The 20,985-nt window shown below is 37.2% G+C and overlaps 1 protein-coding gene across 1 annotated transcript in view; it reads right to left on the bottom strand.

Moving 5' to 3' along the window:
- The window catches only part of LOC306882667 (WD repeat-containing protein 11-like), a 133,191-nt gene that overhangs the window by 46,767 nt on the left and 65,439 nt on the right, over positions 1-20,985 (bottom strand). Inside the window, exons 15-22 of the mRNA XM_079437474.1 lie at positions 19,277-19,401; positions 18,518-18,665; positions 12,021-12,127; positions 11,679-11,793; positions 8,543-8,714; positions 7,893-8,001; positions 1,794-1,856; positions 1,470-1,535 (exon numbers count right to left, since the gene is read on the bottom strand). Of these exons, the coding sequence (XP_079293600.1) occupies positions 1,470-1,535; positions 1,794-1,856; positions 7,893-8,001; positions 8,543-8,714; positions 11,679-11,793; positions 12,021-12,127; positions 18,518-18,665; positions 19,277-19,401 (905 nt within the window). The remainder of the gene's footprint in view (positions 1-1,469; positions 1,536-1,793; positions 1,857-7,892; positions 8,002-8,542; positions 8,715-11,678; positions 11,794-12,020; positions 12,128-18,517; positions 18,666-19,276; positions 19,402-20,985) is intronic.

The raw sequence follows: 20,985 nt of genomic DNA, 5'->3' as shown, positions 1-20,985 counted from the left end.
AAACTGTTATCAGATTTCTTTATAAAAAATGATAAAACAGAAATAATAAATCAAAAATAAGTATTGAAAATGTGAATATATGCATTACATGAGTTTAGGGTAAATAATAGTGTTCTATAAAATGAAGTGTTCTTAGGTTCTTAGGTGCTCTTGTTGGTATGCTATAAACCCTTGCATAGAGAGAGACGTGGAGTTATAATTTGCTGCTCATGACTTACTTTACTTACTTATAGTCATTTAGCAGACGCTTTTATCCAAAGCGACTTACAAATAAGAAAAAGTAACTAAAACTAAAAGTTAACACTCTGTAAATACTCTATACACACCCATTTAAGAAAATACAGAAATTAAATAAAATTGACAAATGCATACAACAACATTTCAATAGTAAACATAAAAAGGGAAAAAAATAAAAATAAAAAAAATAAAATAAAAAACGATACTTATATCCTTTGCCGGTGTCCTAGCCCGGTGGAGTCGCACGGTAGAGTATTCATGACACCAGACTACTTCATAAACTACCACCAGAGTTGTGCGCAGACTTCTGTTTACATTATGTCTGACTCAGTGTATACATTACAGTTTTCTAATACCCAATTGGGAACTGAGCTGTGCTTTTCACCTCAAAAAAAAATCTTGGGCTGGTCCCCACATCCAGCCCTGAAACCTTGCTGGTCTCGAACAAATTAACCTATGATGTGAGTAGGTGGAGCTTCCACTACAGACCACAGTTTTAAAGGCACTATTTTTAAAAGCCGACGGAGGTCAGGTAAATTAAAATTAACAACAAAAATGAAATGTGTCAGTTCAGCAGTGGTCGGCAGAAGAGACCAAGGCTCTGCTTCTGCAAGAGATAACAAGCGATTCTGGTCATATATTGGTGGCGTAGACGGTTCTGCTCCCTGCCAGTGGAAATGCAAGCAGGTTCTGAACGATTGCCACACTTGGCTGAGAACCGTCTTCAGCTCCAGCAGTCTACAAGCAGCCAAAGCTGTCTCACCAGGACTGAAAGCATCTATCTCAGCCCGGAAAAGAGGTAAAGTACCACCTGTGAGAGCTTTGAATATTTACGTCAGTTTGTGACTTTTCATCATTACAGTTCCAGAAATATGAACCAAATTGCAAATTACTTTTTTTGTTGTAGTGCCACCTAGTGTATGGATGTGTGTGTGCATGAGCCTGAATAATGGAGGTGGAAGACTCCTAACTTGGTGTAGTTTTAATGATTCTACTAAGTTATGTGTCTCTATGATTTATGGTTTCTGTGGTACTGACACTTTTAGGGATCAGAAAAATTAAAAGAAAAATAATCATAAAATCTTAAATTCAATAGGGTTCCAGGATCAAAGGTACTGTGACCCCTAAATAGGAATAATTACAAACAAATACAAGAAGGTTCTAATACTGAAAATGAATCTAAATGCATTCTCAATTAATACTGTGCACAACCCTGCTGTACTGACACTTACCGGGACACAAGGAGGCAGCGTTGTAGCAAGTTCAGATTTGGATCCTGGAGAACGCTTTTGATGTCACTAAGTGGGAAGAAAATATTGGATGCTCAGGGAAATAATAATAATAATACACATAACAAAAATGAATAAAAACATCATGTGAGACAGGGCAAGGTGCTATTTAAAAAGCTTAATGTGAACCATTTGAGGATAATTTTGTCCCTGCTTGTATTTATAGGTACTTCTTTGGGAAGTGAAATAAATTTCCCTGAATAAACATACTTGAATTATAGAATAATTGTAGAAACAGTTCTGTGCCTATTCTGGGAGTATACATACTTAGAAAGAGAGTTGAGTTGTTCCTGGATCAGTCCCTTGATTTCATCTTTTTCTTTGTAGTCTCTAAGGATGGAAGCACAAAATACAAGTCACCAGTTTATCTTTTGTCTGTTCAATTGTACAGCCCACACGGTAGGTACTAGGCATTTTGTTTTACTACCTACTGTAAGTATGATAGGAATAGATCAAAATAAAATTCACTAACTTTACAAAACTGACGCTTGCGTTCTGCAAGTGAACGATGCATTATAGTGCCATCCCAAAAAGGCACAGTGTCACTTTCACAGACTTTTTCATTAACTGCTCCCTCCTGATGGAATGACCTGCTCAACTCAATCGGAGCAGCTGAGTCCTTAGCCATCTTCAAGAAACGGCTAAAAATACATCTTTTACATTTTTATTTGACCCTCTAACTCTAGTACTCTCTATTCTAATTCTATTTTCTATTATTTATTTTCTTTAAAAAAACACTTGACCCTCTATATTTCTTTTTCTTCAAAACAAGAATATAATAATTTTCAATCTCTTATGTCAAAAAGTATTTTGAGAGAGTTACATGTGATAACAGATGTGATGAAACAAACTATAACCATGCTGAAATAACTAGCTTGTGCACAAGTTTTACACAAAAGGAGCAATATTTAAATATGCTATTGGGATGTGCTGGATTCAGCTTTACATGGCCTGTCCAAAAAATGTTGCACAATATTTTGTTGGACCAACTTTAGCTTTGATTATATTGTTCATTCATTGTGGCATTGTTTGGACAATGTCATGCAACATAACAGCATTTATTATCATCAAGAGTTGCATTCATTTTTGCTTGAGATCTTGTATTGACAATGGGAGAGTCAAACCACTCTATAAAGTTGACTCTAGCACATTCTAAAGACTTTCAATAAGGTTAAGCTCAGGACACTTTTGTGGCCAATTCACAAGAAAATTATTCCTCATGCACACTGAACAACTATTTCACAAATTGATCTGGGTGAATCTTGGTATTGTCATACTGGAATTCAGACATGGGTGCGTTTGAGAAGTAAAAAGCTATGCACCGCTTCAGTTAAGGTTAAAAGAACTGTTGCAAAACAACATAAGAGACATGTTAATCACTGCCGTGATCATGGCTCATGAAATAGGGCAAATTTTATGATATTTTGTCTTTTTCAAGTATGACAGACCACATAAGACATTAGAGTGAGAAAATAATGAGTGAATTTTAATTTTTGGCCAGGTCATTACTTTATATCTAAATTGTAGACTTCTAAAATCTCATTCATCGATTGATTGAAGATTCCTTAATAATTAATAAAATATTTTGTCTTTGCACAGTCGTGCCTGCTTCATATCACTAAAAGGGCAAACAACTGGCCCTTCGCAAAAACCTGTCCCTCCTTAGTTACTGTTGCTATGTCCGACAAGCCATGTCGTTCTCACACTACACATGTTCTCGGGGGAAGTCGTGGCCTAATGGTTAGAGAGTCGGACTCGTAATCAAAAGGTTGCGAGTTCGAGCCCCCGGCCGGCCGGCAGGAATTGTACTTGGGGGAAGGGAATGTCCAGCGCTCTCTCCACCCTCAATACCACGACTGAGGCACCGAACCCCCAACTGCTCCCCGGGCGCCACTGCTCCGGGTGTGTGTTCACGGGGTGTGTGTGCATTTGTTCACTACTCACTGCTGTGTGTGTGTACTTGGATGGGTTAAACGCAGAGCACCAATTTCGAGTATGGGTCACCATACTTGACAATACGTCACAACTTTTCTCACGCAGTAAAAAATACATTGCAGGGTTAAGAGGAAACTGACAACACGCCGAGAGACAGAACAGAGCAGGCTACTTCTGGTACGAAACAAGGTCTCAGCTTTCAAATTGTCATTTTTTAAGAAATTTAAACAATAAATACCGTTTTGTGGCTCTTTAGATCGCTGCAGCAGCGCAGTTCAAGAAGCACGTGAAACGATCGTCTTTTCATATTTACATGAAATAAACATGAATCAGAACATATTTTATTTCAACTGCGGAACGATGTCAATACACACAATTTTTCAAGATTAAGTTCACCGAAGGTATGGTGCATTCAGGTCATGTCTAACAGTTCATATTTATGAGCTAAATGCACATGAATGCCACCACAAAGTCGTAATCACCAGTGGGGAGCTCAGGATTTTCTTTAAACAACTATCTGTACGAGTTGGGGGCGTGTCAATGAGAAACATGGCGACTTACTAGCTCGTACCTACGAGCATCCCAGGAGGACTTGAACGCAGCAGTAATCTACCCACTTTGACTCACAAGCTCTCTTAAATCCAATGCAATTTGGTTTCAGACGGAAATACTCAACAGACTCTGCCTGTTGCTACTTCCTGGAAACTATCAGGACATATGTGGATCAGGGAAGGGTGGTGGGAGCAGTCTTCCTTGATCTGCGTAAAGCTTTTCATACTGTCAATCACCAGATACTTTACAGTAAATTAAAACAATATAGTCTCTCAGAGCACACCCAAAACTGGATAAGATCTTATTTGAGTGACCGACATCAGTGTGTACAAGTGAATAACATCCAATCTGCGTTTAGAGCCACCTCGATGGGAGTACCGCAAGGGTCCATTTTGGGACCCTTGCTTTTTAGCATCTATATAAATGACCACCCTAGAGTGTGTTCGGACGTTGACGTAATCATGTACGCTGATGACACGGTGATCTTCACTTCTGGGGAAAACGAGCTGGAGGTTGCTGACAAATTATCAAAAGAGATGCAAAAAGTTGCAGAATGGTTGCAGACGTCCTGTCTGACTTTAAACGTAGATAAAACGGTTTCAATGTTTTTTTTAAAATAAACGTAAATTACAACTAACTCAAGAAATTCAAGTTAATGGACAAAAAATTTAAAATGTAAATGAAACAAAATATTTAGGTCTGATACTTGATTCGAACCTTGGTTTTAAAAGTCACATAAAAAACTTGGTAATAAATTGAAATTTAATTTGATGAACTATAAACATATCAGAAATTCATTAACTATGGAAGCCTCAAATATATATCTTAATACTATGATTGTCCCACATCTTCTGTATTGCATGTCTAGTTGGTCTCAGGCGTGTAAAACAACGTTAAAATTACTTGAATCATTATATAAAAGGGCCATAAAAATTCATGATAAAAAGCCTCGCCAGTACCATCATTGTAAAATACAAAGTAAATACAACATATTGAGTTTTGAAAACCTCATTAAATATAATCAAATTTCTGCTCTATGTAAAATTATCCATAACATCGCTGCTCCCCCTTTGAGAAAATTTGTCACACTAAATTCGGAGAAAATTTCTAGAGCCACACGGTCGACAGTTAGAGGAGAGTGCAGTGTTCCCAGACGTAGAACCACATATGGCCAACAAGCGTTCTCTTATAAAGCAGTGAGCCTTTGGAATACTCTTCCAAACGAAATTATTTCATGTACAAACTATAGTACTTTTACACGCCTGACCAAACAGTGGTTATTATTAAAGCAAACCTGTACACACTGAATGACTGTGATATGAATGGTGTAAATTGTGAGTGAGTGAGTGAGTGATAGATTCCTGAAGTGGAGAGTATTTTTATGATGTGAGTGAAGTAATGCTTCCATGTATTATTTTGTATATATTTTATGAATTTGTGTAAGTATAACATCAACCTGTCCAGGGACTGCGGGTGGAAATTAGCATTTTTTGCTATAACCTGGCACATGACATCTCTTCTTTTTTAGACTAATGTTTTTTGTGCATTGTCCCTGATCAAATAAATAAATTCAAATTCAAATTCTTGTCTGATTTGTTTGTTGGACAAAATGGCGGATTCGGCATTATGATTGGTCAGATCACCTGTCAATCAAGCTCCCTGAGAAGGGTCAATTAATAAAAAAATATACTGTTATATGAGCATGACTGAAAACTAAATGTCTAAAAACTAAATGTATTACATAAGTGTTACAAGTGTTACATACATGACACATTAAAGAGCAATAAAATAGTATTTATTGTTTGAATTTCATAAAAAATGACAAAACTTGAAAGCTGAGACTTTGTTTCCAACCAGAAGTAACCTGCTCTGTCTTGTCTGTCGGCGCGTTGTCAGTTTCCTCTTTCCTCCGCAATGCATTTTTCATTGCGTGAGAACATGATGTAAGGCGTGAGAGCCGCATGGCTTGTCGGACTTAGCAACAGTAACTAAGGGAGGCGGGTCTTTGAGAAGGGTCAATTAAGTCAACGATTTGCTTCCTATCTTGGGTGTATCTTACCCAATATATTGTTATACTAAAAAAAAAAGTAAATAATATATTTTTATTTTATAATGCCTTGGTGATCAGTTATTGCGTCCTGTATTTGATGTTATAAACAGGGGCCTGTGCCATGATGGTAGATGAACAAATTCAGAGTTGCAGGATTAGTTTCAAGTTGTCAAAACCAAACCACTCCAATCCAGCTTTATTGGTACCATGATGCTGATCATCAACTTTCTTTGTCAACTCAGGCTTAGATCCTGAGTTTGTGGAGCGCGTGCACATGGATGTGTGATATCAGTAGCGAACAGCCAATCACGTGCCTTGCAACACAAAGCAAGTGTGATTCACTTCCCGCGAGAGACAGTCAGCGAGATTCAAAACTCTTTTGTTAAAGGATAAGAGATTAAAGAATATAAGGAATTTAAACGCATTTACATTGAAGTACTTGTCCATGAAATAGGTCAAATAAAAAAATTGTCTCGCTCTATTAATGCAGTCACAAATGAAACTTCTGAAGTTGGTTTACTATAGTTGATAATATATAGCGATGACTTGAACGTGTAAGGTCACACGTAGCCATTTATAAAGCGTTATCTACCGCTTATTTATTGTACTTACATTGAAACTAAATGCTTTATAATAATTGTTAAACTAAAATTGCTTGTGTGTAATGGATTAATACAAATATATTCATATTATAATTATATAAATCATGGGCAAATAGTAATAATCATTAAAGCCAGGCAATTTTTTTCATTTACTTTTTTTTCTTTCTTTTTTTTGCGTCAGACGTGTAACTTTGCTCACATCTGATTGGTTCAATTTCAGTTTGAGATCTCTAACCCAGAACATAACCTGCCCTGGAGCAGGTTAACTGTGCAGTGTAAGTTACTATGGCAATGAACGCCACTAAATGCCAAGCCACTTTCATGGTACCTAAAACCCAGGATATGTGCAAAATAACTGAAATTTACCTGGCTTGCCAGCTAATCCGGCTTCATGGTAAAGGCCCCAGGGGTAAGAATTCATGAAAATAAATGGGCTCAAACCATCAACCCCACTGTACTGTACTTAAACATTGATGAAATCATCGAGTACCAAAAATAAAGTACTGGTACCTATAACAAGTCTGTTCAAAAATGGAGACTTTTTTTAAACTTGGCCTTTCGTTTCCCACATATCTTTTCATTTTAAGACATAAGGAATAAAACCTTTGTGTCTAACGCCTGTTTCACACATACTCCGTTTGCAGTGTGTATACAGTCCATGTGCGGTTCGTATGTGGTGCAGAAGCAGCATGGACTCATTTTGCTTTCACACAGGATGCATTTGCAGTCCTCTCCTGATCCGCGACTGTTTACCACAAACACAACCTTTATCCCAAACGTTACTAAAAATGCTTTTTCAGCATTGTGATCCACTTTTATCGCAGTACAGTAATACAATCTTTCATAGAAATATTCACGTTTAAACTCAATAAATATAAACAACGTATTAGTCAATGCATTTGACTTCTAGATTTGTATATTAAGTTGCTCAAGCAAGTGGCAACACATTTAAACAGAATAGCCTACTTTTTTACGTTAAAAGAAGGCTATCATAAACATTTTAAATTAAAATATACCACTGACAAAAACATTCAGCTCTCATGCCTTTTCTTTTGCTTTTAAAACTTTATTACAAGCAAACAGAATATGTGTGAAATAGGCATAAAGGTCAGATTTTGTCAGTGATACGAGCAAAGACGTAACTATCACAACAGACTAGAGTAAAATGTGCTGTGAATGACTTTTGAATGGATACAGATGTGAAAAAATAATGAAGCTGTCACATACACATGAGTGATGTCCATAGTGAATGTGTCGGACCATGGCTGCAGTAGCAGAAAGGCCTTCAGTGTGAGAGCAGCACGTGGCAATAGAAGATAGGGACACCACACTGGATCTGAAACAGAGACAGGAACTTACATACATACACCATAAAAGTCTACTGTACACCACCAAGTCTGACATGATGGAAGGACCCACTAAAGATATATCACTGGAAAAAAATCACATGTAAAGTCGAAGCATACTTTATGCACATATAAGCACAAGGATGAATACAGCCCTCAACACATTTATCAGATACCCAAATGGTATTTTGATGAATTATTTTGATGGGTCCACAACATACAACATACTGACTATCAGAAACTTTTCTACTAACCTAAACCTAACCTAACAGTATACTCTGAGAGTTAGTAGACATGTAGTTGCAAATTAATGAGAATTAGTTGACATGTAGTTACAAAGTTACTTATAGTTAGTAGAATGTCTAAAGTGGACTATCAAAATAAAGTATAACCTGCATTTTAAACCAAAAAGTTCCAGTCTTACTTTAAACTAATTATAACTGTTGTACACAAACCCTGAAACACAACATTTGGCATTATTAGGTGTTTACACAACACAGCTTTTAAACTAAAAACTTTTTAAAGACTGACCTGTCAGGTCCTGCTCATCCATTCTATAACTGGCAGACTTCATGGCCATCTCCAGCACTCTCACGCAGCCATCATCTGATGCCAGTACTACTTTATCTGATGTACACCAGTCAATATCCAGAATCCTATAAGTCACATTCCGCCCCACTCTGATGCTGCTCACCATCTGCACCTGTAGAAGTACGTGACAGTATAGTCTTTAAAGAAAGCCATTTCTATAACACCAAAAAGGAGAACACATTGCAGGATTCAGTGAAGTCAGGATAAATGAATAAATAAATGAATTAATAAAATAAATAAATAAATCTTTACCTAGCGACAGTAATGAACTTTTCCTTACAGCCATATTTTTTCTCTTATAATCTTCATAAGGGCAAATTTTATAACCTTCATAAAGAAGATGATCTTCCATGTAAACTCTTAAATTCACTCAGTAAATGCATTTTTATTGATAATGAGGCACTAGAGGGATGATGATGCCAATAAAATTAAACCAATGCATAAACAATTCATCTTAGTACAGCAGAAGTGGCACAGAAGCTTCAACTGAAGTGGCATTAAGTGTATATATATATATATATATATATATATATATACACACATATATATATACACACATACATATATATATATATATATATATATATATATATATATATATATATATATATATATATATATATACACACACTGTTTAATGCAGGTCAGAGATGCCACAAATGCATTTATACTGCAGTTACAGTTGCATAAATGATGTTAGGATATTTATGGGAACTCTAGCCTGCTAAGGTGAGATAGTAACAGATTACCAATGTTGTTTCCATACTAGAGAGACTTTAACAGGTCAACAGCGTTCTGAGTCTCTAGCCTGTGAGGAAAGAGACACTAAAAGATACCTCACGATCTGACTGTCTCACGGTCTTTCCAGAAAGACAGTAACAGAACACACCAAGTTCTGGGGCTCTGGCCCATGAGGAATTGACCAAGTTTAGGACATTAATGCTCAATTTAAAGTTCAGATTTCTGCATTATTATACATATATGTGTGCATATGTGTCAATCCATTTGTGTAAAGTTAGTTGATTCATTCAGAACTGTGATATATAGAGGATATTTGTGGCCCTGGACCATAAGGGTAAATTTTTTGAAATTGAGATTTATACATCATCTGAAAACTGAATAAATAAGCTTTCAATTGATGTATAGTTTGTTAGAATAGGAAAATATTTATGACTGTGATACAACTATTTGATAATCTGTAATCTGAGGATGCAAAAAATCAAAATACTGAGAAAATCTCCTTTAAAGTTGTCCAAATGAATTCCTTAGCAATGCATATTACTAAACAAAAATAGATTTTTGATATATTTATGGTAGAAAATTTACAAAATATCTTCATTGAACATGATCTTTACTTAATATCATAATGATTTTTGGCATAAAAGAAAAATCTATAATTTTGACCCATACAATGTCTTGCTGGATATTGCTACAAATATACCAGTGCGACTTGAGACTTTATTTATTTATATTTTTGTGGTCCAGGGTCACATTTCGGGAAAGTGTAGACAATATACATGCCTTAATGGCTATTTGTTGACTACATGTATGGGAAAATGTGCAGTCAAGAATATACCTTGACAGGGCAAAATGTTATTATAGTAATATTGACTTTTGAGAATGACTGAAACTCAGCAGATGGAAATGCATTTTGCATATTGTTTTTTTTCAATTTGCATGCTTGCTTCACCTGAAGTTACTTCAGTTACAAGTTAACCAATTCACCCCAAAATTTTGGTCAGCGGAAACTGTGATCATACTGGTTAATTTTGCAACCTTGGTTCCCTGAGATGAGGGGACAAGATGCTATGGGGAAACACCTTTCTCCAAATATTCTGCAGCCCTGTTGAATCATGACAGTGATTCAACAAAAAATGCTCAACAACCCAGGAAATGAGAAGAGGGTAGCATTTTCTGTTTCAAGTTTTTTTATTCCATCACACAGTGGTGTGTAAATCAATGACAGCATTGATAAAGCACAACTCTCTCACACCTTCAGCACACATCCCTATAGAAGAGCTTTACTACCACTGAACTTCGCTGTGGAAACCAGGCACTTACTTTAATCCTCCTCTAGCAAAACCACAACATTTTGGATGCTGTTAGATCCAAAATGTTGTGGTTTTGCTAGAGGAGGATTAAAGTAAGTGCCTGGTTTCCACAGCGAAGTTCAGTGGTAGACACTTCAGGCTTTCTATAGAGAGAACTCTCATGTTTCTGTGTTGAGTATTTGCTGAGTTACACTTCATTTTAGTGACGCGTTACTGAAAACAGATCGCGGAGATGGAAAAGACAGAGAGCGCACCCGGTTGGTTTTCTTTTTTTCCCCAAAATCACAAAGTTTTGTAATCGTGAGTGTACACAAAAAAAATTTGACATTTAACAGTTTCGATTGATGTATAACACTTATCTGTGTGACCAAAATCAACAGAGTATTTTTAGTGTCTTTTGCACTGATCTTAAAAAAACCGAGCTGGTATCGCCGGCGGGTTAAAGTCTAGGCCATTATAAAGATTGGAAGAGAAAGGACATTTTTTAACATAACTTCGATTGTATTAGTCTGAAAGAAGAAAGTCATATACATCTAGGATGGCTTGAGGGTGAGAAAATCACAGGCTACTTTTCATTTTTTCATCTGTTTAAGGCACTGCCTTGTCTTATTGCGCTGAAATGTATGCATGTGCATTAGCTGAACCATTTCTGGCTCAATCAATGTATTAATCATTCGACCGACCGACCGACCGACCGACCGATCGATCGATCGATCAACCAATCCATCCATCCATCCATCCATCCATCCATCCATCCATCCATCCATCCATCCATCCATCCATCCATCCATCCATCCATCCATCCATCCATCCATCCATCCATCCATCCATCCATCCATCCATCCATCCATCCATCCATCAATCAATCAATCAATCAATCAATCAATCAATCAATCAATCAATCAATCAATCAATCAATCAATCAATCAATCAATCAATCCATCCATCCATCCATCCATCCATCCATCCATCCATCCATCCATCAATCAATCAATCAATCAATCAATAAAAAAGTAAATACACACCTCTTTGGTATCCCAGACCTCAGCTCCATCTGTGTACATCACCAAGAGTTTTTGGTTGCCTTTCCCAGGAGCAAAACGAATCTTCTTCACCCACCCACGGTGTGTAGGTACAGCCCTGAAATATGCAAACAAATCTGACATTTTAAAAACAAACTAAAAGCAACTCAAATATGGGATTCACATAGTCATATATTTCCAGCTCTGTCCTTTTTTAGGTTTCATTTCAGTTAGGATGCTGTCGTATACAGTAGTTTACAGAGTTTTGGAATTAAATCAGTTTGCACACAAACATGCATGGGGACACATTTTCCTTGCTGAGTCTTTAGTAATAAACATTTGTACCTTGAAAGACGAGCCTTTAGGTCCCAAAAATTGAGGTTTCCATCTACATCTCCCAGAACTAGGGTGTCTCCTTTCCATGCAATACAGGAAATGCTTCCCATACTGCCCTGGAAGAGAGTAGAAATGCTTAAGTTTCTTGCACACATAGGACACTGCTAATATGTGATAATCAGACAATCAGAATATGATATGTGATACTATCAGTTGTCATAGACATTTGCTATTTGATATGGTGCAAGGATCCTCTTGGAAATACTCTGTTTATTATTACTAAAAATGAGCAGGATACCATAATTTTTCCTGACATGTAAGCATTTTCTATAATTGGACATCGGTTTAGTAACACTAGATACAAACAAATTTTGTGAAAATTTGACCAAGAACATAAGAGTAGATTTCAACAAAATTCAGCAAGCTCAGTCAAATATAGTATAATAGGTAATGATGTTCTTGGCATGACCCAAGGAATCTAATAAGATCAGTCTCATCATGCCAATAGGCAAAACTAATAAATCATTATCATTTTGATGACCAGGTGGCACTGTCTCCAAACTTTACCTCAGGGCATGGTGCCAATGATGTCTTTTGTAATTAAATTCTTCTTCTTGTTTTATTATATATTTATGTACTGTTATATATATATTTATGTGTGTGTGTGTATATGTGCATGTTGGACCGAAAATCACAAGACTGCTCAAGGCGATATCAGATTTATATGTCCACTATTGTGAGTGTTAACCCTTTAAAAGTTTCTCATTACAAAAAAAAAAAACACAAACAAGAAGAAGAATTTAATTACAAAAGACAGTATGTATCATTGGCACCATGCCCTGAGGTAAAGTTTGGAGACAGTGCCACCTGGTCATCAAAATGATAATGATTTATTAGTTTTGCCTATTGGCATGAGACTGATCTTATTAGATTCCTTGGGTATATATATATATATATATATATATATATATATATATATATATATATATATATATATATATATATAAACCGTTCAGTGTTCATCTCTTGACCAGTAAGAGACACTGTGCAAAAACTGCTTATAACATGGATGCCACAGCACCATATAACCAATAACCATATTTATTGAAAAGATGACAACTTGATGCAAACATGGAATAAAGCAAGGTCACTGCAATGACAACAAAGTAACAAACTAATGTTCAAAATGTCAAAAATTGCATACTGAACAACTGTTTTGCATAAAAAAAAGTTAAGCAAGCATCTCGAACATTCAGAGAAGTGATGCAACAAATTAAAAGAATAGATGAACAGAAAAAAAGACACTGATAATCAAGAATATTAGATCCTGATTTACTGGTTATGCTGAAGAGAGAAACGGGCTGCTTATGAACACAAAATAGGCACAGTGAAATAAAAATAAAATAGATCTGAACAAATGATCAGAAATAAGTACACTGTGAAAAAAGCCCCACAGGAGATGAAAGGATAATGAGGACAAAGAAGGGAGCAATTTTCTCTTCATCTCCTCTTTCATCAGAAAAGTTTGAAACTGCAAATGTTATACTCTCAAAACACTACAAGGGAATGTCAGAAAATAATTTTTATCCATACAGAGGAGTATGTACAGCTGTATCAAGGATATCCCATGATGTCCAAAATGTGCAAACACAGAATTCGCCTTCTATACACATGGCTACTTCTTAAGACAAAACAGGCTACAAGAGTGCAAAAAATAAAGGTTTATGTATTAAGGAATTATTTTGTATTATTTGGATATAACCTTGACTTTCTCACAAAATGCGAGAATGAGAAAATGTAGCATTCACAATGATAAATAAATACACTGAGAATACAGGATTGTTTCAAACTAATTTTCAGCTTTCAATTGTTTCAATAAAATTGTCAATTGACTTGACCATTTTTTTTATACTTTTATATAACAATATTTTGTTATAATGTTATAATGAGAGGATCTGCAAGTGAGCAGAACTCAGCACTGAACAAAAACGGCGTTTTGAATGGTGAATGGGTTCTGATGAACTAATTGGCTATTGTGATCAAGAAATCAACAGATAATGGCTACATTGCTCAACGCTGCAAAAACACAATGAAAATAGAAACCTTTGACACTCTGCTAATACATAAGCACTGGAGTGACTGCCAGAAAAAGAGAGGAAAAACTGCTCGCCAATGTGCTATTGTTTTGGAGTACATTCCAGAAAATCCCTTGCTCACAAATATTACAATGCAAATACTGCATGACAATGCCATGATGGGCCAGACTAAAATCTACCCATATATCCTTATGTCTGGGTTTTGAATCGAAGATGTTGATAATTTCATCGTAATCCAAATTTTCTGTTAGTATAGATGGCTGTTTTTATTGTAAACATTCAAGGGAACTGTTAGTTGGAATCCAGACAGACAGAGCTATCAGCACAAAGAACATAACATACTACTTACTAATTACTAAGATACTAATTAGCATATTACTGTTGTCCTTATTATTATTAGGCAGACAGTCGTGGCCTAATGGATAGAGTCGGACTTGTAATCCAAAGGTTGCGGGTTCGAGTCTCGGGCCGGCAGGGATAGTAGGTGGGGGGAGTGAATGTCCAGCGCTCTCTCCACCCTCAATACCACGACTGAGGTGCCCTTGAGCAAGATACCGAACCCCCAACTGCTCCCCAGGCGCCGCAGCATAAATGGCTGCCCACTGCCCCGGGTGTGTGTTCACGGTGTGTATGTGTTTACTGCTGTGTGTGTGCACTTTAAAATGCAGAGCACGAATTCCGAGTATGGTTCGCATATATGGTTCGTATATAGTTCTAATGAAACACATGACAACACAAACCACATTTAAAGTCGTATTATTATAAAAAATTATAATTTTATATATAGTGTATATATACATATACATACATATATATATACACAGTCAGGTCCATAAATATTGGGACATCGACACAATTCTAAAATGTTTGGCTCTATTCACCACCACAATGGATTTCAAATTAAATGAACAAGTTGTGTTTTAACTGCAGACTGTCAGCTTTAATTTGAGGATATTTACAGCCAAACCAGATGAACGGTGTAGGAATTACAACAGTTTGCGTATGTGCCTCCCACTTGTTAAGGGACCAAAAGTAATGGGACAGAATAATAATCATAAATCAAACTTTCACTTTTTAATACTTGGTTGCAAATCCTTTGCAGTCAATTACAGCCTGAAGTCTGGAACGCATAGACATCACCAGACGCTGGGTTTCATCCCTGGTGATGCTCTGCCAGGCCTCTACTGCAACCGTCTTCAGTTCATGCTTGTTCTTGGGGCATTTTCCCTTCAGTTTTGTCTTCAGCAAGTGAAATGCATGCTCAATCGGATTCAGGTCAGGTGATTAACTTGGCCATTGCATAACAGTCCACTTCTTTCCCTTCAAAAACTCTTTGGTTGCTTTTGCTGTATGCTTTGGGTCATTGTTCATCTGCACTGTGAAGCGCCGTCCAGTGAGTTCTGAAGCATTTAGCTGAATATGAGCAGATAATATTGCCCGAAACACTTCAGAATTCATCCTGCTGCTTTTGTCAGCAGTCACATCATCAATAAATACAAGAGAACCAGTTCCACTGGCAGCCATACATGCCCACGCCATGACACTACCACCACCATGCTTCACTGATGAGGTGGTATGCTTAGGATCATGAGCAGTTCCTTTCCTTCTCCATACTCTTCTCTTCCCATCACTCTGGTACAAGTTGATCTTGGTCTCATCTGTCCATAGGATGTTGTTCCAGAACTGTGAAGGCTTTTCTAGATGTCGTTTGGCAAACTCTAATCTGGCCTTCCTGTTTTTGAGGCTCACCAATGGTTTACATCTTGTGGTGAACCCTCTGTATTCACTCTGCTGAAGTCTTCTCTTGATTGTTGACTTTGACACACATACACCTACCTCCTGGAGAGTGTTCTTGATCTGGCCAACTGTTGTGAAGGGTGTTTTCTTCACCAGGGAAAGAATTCTTCAGTCATCCACCACAGTTGTTTTCCGTGGTCTTCCGGGTCTTTTGGTGTTGCTGAGCTCACCGGTGCATTCCTTCTTTTTAAGACTGTTCCAAACAGTTGTTTTGGCCACGCCTAATGTTTTTGCTATCTCTCTGATGGGTTTGTTTTGTTTTTTCAGCCTAATGATGGCTTGCTTCACTGATAGTGACAGCTCTTTGGATCTCATCTTGACAGCAACAGATTCCAAATGCAAATAGCACACTTGAAATGAACTCTGGACCTTTTATCTGCTCATTGTAATTGGGATAATGAGGGAATAACACACACCTGGCCATGGAACAGCTGAGAAGCCAATTGTCCCATTACTTTTGGTCCCTTAACAAGTGGGAGGCACATATGCAAACTGTAATTCCTACACCGTTCACCTGAATTGGATGTAAATACCCTCAAATTAAAGCTGACAGTCTGCAGTTAAAGCACATCTTGTTAGTTTCATTTGAAATCCATTGTGGTGGTGTATAGAGCCAAAAATTTTAGAATTGTATCGATGTCCCAATATTTATGGACCTGACTGTATATATAGTAACACTTTAGTATAGGGACCAATTTTCACTATTAACTACTTGCTTATTAGCATGCCTATTATTAACAAATTGGCTGTTTATTAGCACTTCTAAAGCACATATTGAGAACTACGCTGAGTCAAATGAAGATAAAGATGTGTTCTGCCATCTTAAGTGTTTATTGAACCAATCAGATATGAGTATTGACTGCCTTGCCCTCACACGCTTGCTAAAAGATGGTTTCGGACACTTTGTGCCCTATGCACACAAGAAATCATTTGCAACAGTTTTTTTTTTTCACACAGAATAGTTTTACACGGTCAATCTGTTTTGCAGTTCTTGACACAGTTGTTTTACTTGCAGAATGCTGTCCACAGGCTTGCAATGCTTTTGGACGTATTTTGGTGAAAAAATTTGCCAAAAGTATATGCGTGGAAAACTGGAAGTCAGAAGAATACAGATAATGTTTGTTTTGTGTTAGTATAAGGCTGCGATTTCACAATACATGAATTAAACTTACAAAAAAAATTATAAAAGTCAGTAAATCTCTTTTTTTCTTACACTTGAAACACAATTTACGCAATTATAAATCTTCGCAAAAAGCGCAAATTCTATTTACGCTTGCTATCTTATGTACACTTTTACAAATCTTACATTGCACATGCAAATCTTTTAGGCATCATTTTACCTTCACAAGTGTGTCACTTAAAACAGGCTTTGAAATTGCTAAAGAATTCTTGATATCTTAAATACTGTTGTCATGGTAATGCATCAAATGTTAATACTCTTTTCAGGTGTTTTTAATGCTTTTAGAATTCCTACAATTTCATGAAATTTAACACCAACATTAGAGTTGTTGCCTGTAAGACATATAGTATCAGAGGTCGCGTTAACAGAAAATTCTCCGTCATTGATGGAATTTTTTTAGCAGTGACGGAAAAATCTGAAGGCCGTCCGTCGCTTTGGCAGATTACACTGAGGGTGATCTATTGTTATTTATAACTGTAATTCCTAGGCATGTCCAGTTGGTGGCGAGTGTGCTCCAGTGAGGCAGCAGAGCGCGATCGTCTCCAGAACAAAAATAAAAGTCTTTTGCTATGCCTTTGATTACGCACAGGCGAGTATTAGTAAAGCGAATCGCTTGATCTGAGGTGTCTACAGCAATCACGCCACATTAAAGAGCCCCAAAACGGTATTTGTTGCTTGAATGTCCTAATAAAAATGGACAGAATTTGAAATCTGAGACTGTATTTCATAGCAAAAGTAACAACGCACACATTCATCAAATGAAAACAGCATTGATTGGGAGTTAAGAAAAGATATTGGATCATAAAAATAAGAATCTATTAAAATAGAGAAATCGTTTTTTTTTTTTCCCAGCACTAGCATATCTTATTGTTTTTAGTGTCTTCCGCTGTCCCTGCGGTGTGTGTTGAACATGAAAAGTGATGCAGTCTCTGTTAATCTGTTCTCTTCATAAATAAATAAATGCATAAGCCTATATGCTCGTCCTTTAGGTTCATTATTAAAAATGAAAACGTGAACAAAAATGAAAGCAATTAAATGGGTTATTATAATTAAAATAAGAAAATTTAAACGATGGGTAATAAAAGATTATGATGGAATTTTTAAGACCCTGTCCATCAAAATGACGGACAATATTAAAGTCTAACGCAACCTCTGTATAGTATACAGTTTTTTTGTTTTTTTTTGTGTCATTTCCATGATTTCACTTTAACAAACCACTCCTAGAGATTTAATCATATCAACATCATATTTGGTGAGTCTAAAAGTACATTTCAAGACATTTCAAGATCATGTATGACAGAGCAAGTAAATCCTGTATTTGAGGCTTGTTTACTTTTAAACTTTTAACAAAAAAAATTTAACAAAAAAAAAAAATATATATATAAAAAACCAACTCGTACACAGGATGCAAAACACACATGAAGGACACTCACATCAGGTGGAATACGTGCCCCATCCTTTACAGTGTTTCCTTCCACGGTGATGTGATAGACCTGACCATCTGTGTCAGTAAACACAAAGTGTTCTCGAGCTGATATGCCCTGACTCATTTCAGATTTACTCTCAGCATCCTGCAACAGACTGACAGAAAACAACAGAGTATTGTTTGATTAAAAAACAAACCACCTAGTAACAAAGCACTAAGCATTTGAAGTGCAGTAACAACATACCAATTTACAGATGATTAGTGAATCAGTTCTAGAAACGTGTGCTATAAATGCTATAAACCTGAATTACTCACTTTCTTCATGGAACACAAAATGAGAAATGGTGAAAAATGCACTGTCTACCATTTTCTATACAATAATGGAAATTTAGAACTCAAAAGAAAAAAGCACAAAAAAAAGTTTAATAAAAGCAGTCCATCCAACTTCATGCACCAAGTTTAAATGTGCACAAGCAAAAATAACATTTAAGCTGCAGCCGAGAGGAAGATTTTCATTAAATTTCAGTGTTAAGCTCATAAATAGTCTAATTAATTATCAATCTCTCTGTACTTCACAAGATTTGGAATATAATTGAAAAGTTGTATATAATAATTTTATGCTACTTTAATGCAGATTTTGAAGCTTGACAGGACCTGGTCATTATTTGTTTTCATTATTCATAAAATCTCTTTTTGTGTTCTGAAGAAGAATGAACAACAAGATGATCAGTAAAGGATGACAGCCATCCTTTTTGGGAAATCAGACCTGATAACAGAGGACTCCACACTGCTCTGCTCAGCATCAGCGAGGGTGGTCTGTCTGGCCATGGCCTCTCGTGCAGCAAGATGCTTTTTCTTCAGACTTTTAAGGTTATGTGATGGAGACCACTCCTGTTCACACAAATAAATGTTATAATGAGTCACACTGAAACATACATAATGTCTTGGTTACTATTGACTATACAGTAGTTGTCATGTCAATGTACTGACACACTAGGCACTTGGGAGCCCCAAACACCTGTGATACTTTAAAAAATAAATAAGTAAAAGGGCAAGTGAAAATTGGTGAGGAATTTGCATGCACCACTCCACAACACATACAGGCATACAAGGAAATGGTGTGCATCTACTCATTCAAGTTTCTGCCGAGGAGCCAAGAGCCATTCAGTGGGTTGTTTAGTATTGCGGTACGAGGGACACATCATCTCGTTCCCTCCATTATTAAAGGGAGGTTACAACAGTAACCAAGACGTTCCCTATCTGTCAATGTACTGACACTAGGGGTCCCTATGGAAAATAGCATAACAAACTGTGCTGTGTTACAAAGTTTTGCTGTGCAGATGTCGGCAAGCTACTGTGTGCTGGGTAAAAAGTGCATTTGCAACATCGTAATCTACTCAATGCCCCACAAAAGCCGTACAGTCCTTTGTACCATGCAGGGACAAAAAGGACATGGCTGGACACTTTTTCTAGAATGACCCATGCCCATAGAAATACTATGTCCATCCAAGGGCTGAATGTACGGTGACATATCAGTGTGATAGCTACATATCGCATGCCATGGCGCCAAGTTTGACTCGGGACTCAAGTTTGATGCCAGTGCTGAAACAATCTCACATCCATCAATCCAAGCAGTTTTACAGCCATGAAGGATGTCATAAAACCCAGGAGTCCCTGAAATTGGTGGAATTGCAGCTGAAACTAAGTTGCGTAACATAGTCTGACTGTCCTGATGAGACAGTGTGATGGGTTGGGCAGTGCTAACCAGGCCCCCAAACTCCATTTGAGTCGCACCAGAGGGACTATCATTTTTGACGTATCTGTAGTAGGATGCCGTTGGTTGCCACGTCGGGAAGCAGTGCGTCCTGACCCTGTGATCATTCAAAAACAATTGCTTGGCTCTGAAGAACAAATCTGAATGAGTGGATGTGCACCATCTCGTTTTATATCATATTTCATGGTTTCATGCCCAATTTATACTTCCGTATCAAACCAAAGCATCAGCTATGCCATAGGCCATTGGTCTCAAACTCAATTCCTGGAGGGCCACTGCTCTGCACAGTTTAGCTCCAACCCTAATCAAACACACCTGATCCAGATAATCAAGGTATTCAGGATTACTAGAAACTTCCAAGCAGTTGTGATTTGGAGCTGGTTGGAGCTAAACTCTGCAGAGCTGTGGCCATCCAGGAATTGAGTTTGAGACCACTGCCATAGGCTGTGTGTATTCTCGCGTAGCCAGACCTTCAGACTGACGGCTGAAGGTCTGGAATAAATGGCAGCTTTTTTTTTTTTTTTTGTCGTGATGTATTGTCAAGTATGGTGGCCCATACTCGAAATTGGTGCACACCCATCCAAGTGCACACACACAGCAGTGAGTAGTGAACAAATGCACACACACACACACACACACACACACCGTGAGCAGTGGGCAGCCATGCTGCAGCGCCCAGGGAGCAGTTGGGGGTTCGGTGC

This window comes from Barbus barbus (genome assembly GCF_936440315.1).
Source record: "Barbus barbus genome assembly, chromosome: 16".
NCBI classification, from domain to species: Eukaryota; Metazoa; Chordata; class Actinopteri; order Cypriniformes; family Cyprinidae; genus Barbus; species Barbus barbus.
Note: the sequence above shows the minus strand (reverse complement) of the source record. Positions and strands in the feature narration are given on the sequence as shown.